General features: G+C 46.7%; 1 protein-coding gene across 2 annotated transcripts in view; it reads left to right on the forward strand.

Annotated features, from left to right (window-relative positions):
- LOC135908442 (peptidyl-prolyl cis-trans isomerase-like 3) overlaps window positions 1–3,372 on the forward strand; it is a 71,257-nt gene extending 67,885 nt beyond the window's left edge. Inside the window, exon 6 of one of the 2 annotated variants that reach the window (XM_065440215.1) lies at window positions 3,209–3,372. In XM_065440215.1, the coding sequence (XP_065296287.1) occupies window positions 3,209–3,335 (127 nt within the window). In that variant the 3' untranslated portion in view covers window positions 3,336–3,372. The remainder of the gene's footprint in view (window positions 1–3,208) is intronic. The other variant, XM_065440214.1, reaches the window with a different exon arrangement.
- The last annotated feature ends 3,161 nt before the right edge of the window (window positions 3,373–6,533 follow it).

Genomic DNA, 6,533 nt, shown 5'->3' on the forward strand with positions numbered 1-6,533 from the left:
AATGTTGCATTGGCAGGTGACGTTATTGGCACTGTTTGCTGTCCGGTAGCTGCTGGTGTAATATCCTTTGTGTGTAGTGTCCTGTAGTTGCAGTCGGCGGCCAGGTTCTTTAGTGCTGCGACATAGGTGCTTACTGTCTCTCCCTCCAACTGGTCTCGTTAGATGCAAGCTTGGCTGAAGACCTTGGATGGCCTCGGGTCATAGTGTTTCTGAAGTGCCGCAACAATGTTGTCATAGGCCACTTCAACTGGGCTGCCTGGCTGCACCAAGGTGCAGATGGTGTCGTACGTCTGCTCACTGCACAGTGGCAGTAGCTGTGCCCTCGTCTTATAGGAGTCCATGATGCCGTTAGCCTTGAAGTAAAACTGGAGGTGTCCAAACCAAGATGTCCACGATGAGCCACAAAACTTCGATAGTCAGCCTGATGCATGCATTGCCATTGCATAGCACAGGTGCAGGTCAACATGAGCTTTAAATCCACTGCCTCATTGCCACTGTTATGTCCAGAACAAGGAACGGAGTTTATTTTATCATTGAGAGAGGGACTTGTAGCACTGCATGGTTGAAAGTTGTCTGCGGTGTTTTTGTGTGCCGCCTGCTCTCGATGTTGGGAGCCACTGATGGGGAGAAAGTGAGGGGGGCTGGAAGGGTGCGTCTTTGGTGGCTGGTGCAAGAGGAACGAAGGGGGTCTTGTAGATGTGGTAAGCATTTTGTATTCCTCTGCAAATGTATAGTAACTGTCCCAAGTAACTGTTGCATTAGTTTTCTTGGCTGGACGAAATAGTAGCTGCTTTTTCTTATTGTTTAAGTGCTTCATGCTAGTGTTAAATTAGGGTGACTGGTTATTTTCGGTAACTGTGTTGGTTGGAATGTGCGATTGTATAAGGCATCGAAGTTCTCTTTTAAAATGTAGCCAGTTAGAGTTAACATTACATTGTTGATAGGAAGAGGCAAAATGCACAGGAAAAGTAAGTTCTTCAATCATGCTAGCATAGTCTCCCTTGTCTTATAAGGTGAGCATTTTCTTTACCTTTATGCTTTCAAGTACGTTGTATTTAATCGTACCATGCACTACTCTGTGACGACTTAGACCAAGTAACAAGGTAAGAAGGGAAAACATTTCAGAGGTGTCATAAGGACAAGGTAGAGAATATTGGCTGAATGATCGGTAATGCATGTTGGCTCAGTGATCAACTGAGATAGCCTGAATGTAAGGCATGTGTCGACAAAGTCGCTATTGATGTTATTTCTTTCTAACATGCATGATAAGTCAGACCATGTTACTCCAGGAAGGTTAAAATCTTCAAAAAGCAGGATAGAGGTATTGTGATAAGTAGTGGTAATGGCTGTGACGCAGTCATGGAACAACTGCATAAAGAAGTTATCACTACTCGGGAATCTGCAGCAAATGCAGGTAGGTCACATTACAGCACAGCCAAAGCTCTTCCAGCATTGAGGGTAAATTTATGAGTGTGCATTCGAGAGCATGGTTGGTGGCGATAAGAACCCCACCGCTATGTGTGCCAGCGTACCTGTCTTTGTGGAATATTTAGAAATGAGAAAAATAAAGATTTCACTGTCATTTATCAATGAATTGAGACATGTTTCTGTTAAAAGTATGATATTCCAACAACAAAAAGACAAAAGACTGCACAAGGCATCATGTTTTGGGACGATGCTGCGAATGTTAGATATAAGGAAGATAAGGGTGGTTGAGAGGTTTGGCTTGCTTTCTGTGGTATGCGCGATTGCTGTGACTCAAGTTCAGCGAGCTGCCTTGCAAAGTGGTCGTAAACGAAAATTTTGTTTTGTGCTGCTGGTTTGTTGTAATGTGGATTGAAGTTCATGTTATTTGCCTTTCTGAATTGAATTAACTGTCTATGGGCAAGATGGGTTTTGGGGGAATAGGCTTCGCTAACGCTGTATCCAGTACCCGTGAATATCATGGCTGGTGAAAGTTTGTTCTTTGTCTTTGAAATGTGACAGCTTTAGAATCATTGGTATGTTCTTATCATTTTTGTAAGTTTTAAGCCGGTGTCCCAGCTCAGTACTACAGGGCTCGATGGTGATGCCAAGGAACTCATTACAGTGGTCAATGATTTACGCCTCGCTTTGATTCCTACTCTCACTTTGCATATCTTTCCACAAAAAAACAAAATTGTTTTGTCTGGAGCTATATTTAGCGTTGTCAATATGGGCAGACAGGTCTGATACTCATGTCAGGCACTCGTGATTGCAATCGTGAAGGAATCAATCTCTAATTAATTTAAATTGCTTCAGCAAACACCCATTTATTCTCAAAACACTTTACAGTTTCTTTTTAATAAGTTCTACCTCCTTTTCTGCCATTGATGCTAAATAAATTTGCAACAAGTTGTTCCACGACAAGGCTGTAGCAATTCTTGGTGGACACTCCATTTGAGCATTTACTGTAAATGTATCGGAGCGTTATATTGCTCTTTTCATGTCTACTGATCCCTAATTTTGTGCAGTTTACAAACCTAAAAAATACGATGCTTTGGCCGATTATGAAATGCACCTCAATCAGGACAAAAATCTCTGCATCCTGCCTTTTCCCTATTCCTCTTTAATTATTGTTCAAAACTGACCCACTTTCCTCTTTTTGGTGCTAGGGCAGTCTAATCTTCTTAGTGAATCCTAATTGCATGACTGATTTGCTTTCTTCTTACTGGCCTATTCTAATGAATTCACTTTCTGACAAAATTGTAGGATGTCTACTTCATTCCCACCTCTATTAGTACTTCCTACACTCATAATCTTTGTCATTCTCGCCAATTTGGTGTTTATGGGAAGAGTGCATCCCTTTGGTTTATGCAGACTCTGAAAAACTTTAGAGCACTTTACAGATAATAAACTCCATGCATTACTTATTTCTCTCTATTTGAAAGGTGTTTTTGACATTGTAGGAAAACTTTACAGTCCTCCATTTCTTCTCCCCAGCCTGCGAAACCTTTACCTGTTACCTAAATTGTTCCTGGAAAATATGACCATCATTTACCAGTCTAGGGCCAGTAAGGCATTGGCAACTTCTATCAGCAGTCCACAGACGTTTTGGCACATGCAACACCGAAATTTAATTAATTTTGACATAGCTATTTGGAGGTAGAGGTTGTTCTATGGTTTTGATTATCTTGTGGAAGTCAAGAGATGTAACCTTTTTTCTAAGCATAAATTGTTTGCTTCGCAGGGTCATTGACGGCATGGACACGCTTGAAGAGCTTGAAAAGGTGCCTGTGAATCCAAAGAACTACCGGCCTCTTCGTGATATCAAACTGAATTCTATCACTATTCATGCTAATCCTTTTGCACAGTAGGTAGTTTGTGCCTTTCATTAAACGAAACTGTCACTGATTTTCTTTGTAAGTTGTTGTTGAATAAAAACTTGAAGGGGTATTTATGTATCCCTTTGAGGGGGGATATATACATACCCCTTTATATAGGGGTAGCTTTATATTATCTATTATATTGGAAATGGTATTTTGACCATTCATTTTCTTGCATCAAATAAGGCCCTAGAGCTCTAAACCCTATTCTAAAGTAGTGAAAAGCCTCAGCGTGCCATGAATAATTTAGTATATAGACCTGTGGTGGCATGTATCAAATCATATAAGCATGTGTTAGCATTTTAACGTACAGAGTGAACATTACGCTGATAATGTGTTCTGTACATGTGGTCTGCTTACCAATGCAGTGCACAACTTTTTGGTCGTCTGTGCAGGTGTTATGAAAAATCACTTTATCTTCCACAAACGTCGCCTCCCACAGGGTTGCATTCTTAGTGTGAAACAAAGTACAATTGAAAATACTAATCTAAATTGATAGTTTACACATCAAGAACACAATTAGATCAGTGTTAGCATCAGCGGATGCTCGGTGAGCCACTGTGGCATAGCCAGGAAATTTTGTTGGGAGGTGCAAGCACTTGACTGGGCGAAGGAGGCGGGTCAGGTGGATATTGTTGCACATTGTTTCATGCCAGGTATCCCTGATACACTGGAGGGAGGGAGGGAAAACTTTTGAGTCTTTCGAGAGTTTCGCGGTTACGAGGTCTCCGTCGTCTTCATCTTCTTGGCGCTGGCGACTTGAGACTTCTCTTCAGCAAGGGTGGGCCCCTATTCCAAGGCTCCACTGAGTCGCGCTGCATCGCTCGCGTGCTGCACTAGGGCCCTTTGGGCCGTGAGCTCGCTGCTGGTGAGCCGACTCTCCCATTGCTCCGCACTCAGGTGTTCGTGTTTGTGGAATGCCTTGTTGCGTTCGCACTCCCAGGTGATGTGGTAGAGTGTAGGTTTGGCACCGCACCAAGGGCAGGTGGCCCTGTATTGTGTCGGAAACATCTTATTGAGCACGTGTAAGTTGGGGAAGGAGTTTGTCTGTAGTCTGCGCCAGCTGGTCGATTCCTCCTTTGAGAGGTCTTTGTGTGGTGGCGGATATCTAATTCTAGTTCCTCTATGTAAGTTCAGGGTCTCTGCGTATCCCCCCTCGCAAGCCTGTAGGTGGGTCTCCGGGGCATTCGACCACCCAGCTCGGAACGCTTCACCTCGAGCTAGGCTGTCTGCCCTTTAGTTCCCCACTATGCCTACGTGACCCGGGATCCAGATTAGTTTGTGCCGGGGCTTTTCCTTCTCGGCGGAGGTGGCTCCGCTGAGTATTCTGAGGGCAGTTCTGTTGATTCTGCCTCTCGTGTAGTTCCTGCACACCTCTTTTGAGTCCGTCAGTATGTTGAGAGATCGGCCTGTTCTATAACCTTCCGCTGCCGCCAGCGCTACGGCAATCTCCTTGGCCTCCGCTGTGCCAGCGACCTTTGCTGTGGCATACGTGATCGGGTTTCCTTCCCTATTAACCACTACCGTCGCGGCCACACATTCTCTTCCTTGTGGATATACGGCGGCGTCCGTGTATACTGTATTGTCTAGCTGGGCTAGCGTTCTCTCAACATATCCGGCCCTAGCTTTTCGCCTGTTTTCGTGTAAGTTGGGATCCATATTTTTTGGCAGTGGTCCCACATTAATGGTTTTCCTGAGGTGGTCCGGTACGTCCGCGTATCTGTCTGTCAGTACGCTCGTATCCCGACCCAACCTCCTCAGGAGCGCTCGTCCCGTAGGGTTGCCTCTGAGTCTCGCGGTTTGCGTACCCAGCAGAGCCTCGGCGAGCTCGCTGAAGGTGTTGCTGATGCCCAGCTGGAGCAACTTCTCGTTCGACGTGTTTCTCGGTAGACACAGAGCCGTCTTGTACGCCTTCCTGTGGATGGTGTCTGCTTGCTCTCTTTCTGCCTTGGTCGTCACGTGGTACGGCAGGGAGTACGTGACTCGGCTGACAATTAGGCTGTTGACTAGCTTCAGAGTGTCTTCTTCTTTCATTCTGTATCTCTTTTGGGATACCCTATTGATCACGCGGCCCACCTGTTCTGCCGCCTTGCTCAGCAGGCTAATGGTGTGGCTGCACTTCCGGCTGCCTTGTAGCCACATGCCCAGGATCCTAATCATATTCTTCTCCGGGATGTTGTGTCCCTCGAGGGTCACCTCCAGTGTCGCTTGCGTTGGGTGCTTGCGGACCCTGAGGAGCTCCGACTTCTCCGTGGAGCATCGCAGTCCCCTTTCTCTGGTGTAGTTTTCCACGCAGGTCGCCGCTTCCTGCAGTTTTTCGTGCTTCTCTCCGAGGGATCCTTGGGTGACCCAGATTGTGACGTCGTCGGCGTATATCACGTGCTGGATGCCTCGGATCTCCTTAAGTTTTCTTGCCAGGCCAATCATTGCCACGTTGAAGAGGACGGGCGATATGACGGATCCTTGGGGTGTGCCCTAGCACGGCGTGGGGAAGACGTTGCTTCTCAGCTCGCCCAGCCCCACCGTCGCCGTTCTGTTGCTCAGGAAGTCCCTGACGTAATCGTGCACTCTCTTCCCGCAGTTGGTGTTGTTGATGCCCTCCATGATGGCCGCGTGGCTCACGTCGAAGGCCCCCTTTATGTCGAGGGCCACGACGTCGTTTTTGCCCGTTTTCGGCATCGTCTCGAGCACTTCCTCCTTGAGTTGGAGCAGCACATCTTGCGTTGAGAGGTTGGCTCTGAAACCGTACATGCTGTCCGGGTACCATCGCTCGTTTTCCAAGTGCGACTGGATTCTCTTCGTGATCACTTTCTCGTACAGCTTGCCCAGGCACGACGTTAGGGATATCGGCCTGAGATTTTCTATTTGGAGTTTCTTCCCTGGCTTCTGAATCATTACAACGACGGCGTGTTTCCACTCCGCCGGAACTCTTCCTTCTTGCCAGAGCTTGTTGAGGTAGGCCGTCAGTTGGTCGATGGCCTCGTCGCTGACATTTCTGATTAGCGAGTTCCGGATTTTGTCCGCCGCCAGGTTCTTGGTAGCCGATCTTATCGCCTCGACGACCTCTTCTCTCATGATGGGTCGGTCCGTGGTAGGGTTTTCTTCGCCGCGGTATTCTTCCTTGTAGCTCTCGACCTGCTCTTTGCCGTAGCATTTGACCCGGACTTCCTCAAGGAGTTGTTCATCCGT

This window comes from Dermacentor albipictus, unplaced genomic scaffold (genome assembly GCF_038994185.2).
Source record: "Dermacentor albipictus isolate Rhodes 1998 colony unplaced genomic scaffold, USDA_Dalb.pri_finalv2 scaffold_30, whole genome shotgun sequence".
Classification (NCBI taxonomy): Eukaryota; Metazoa; Arthropoda; class Arachnida; order Ixodida; family Ixodidae; genus Dermacentor; species Dermacentor albipictus.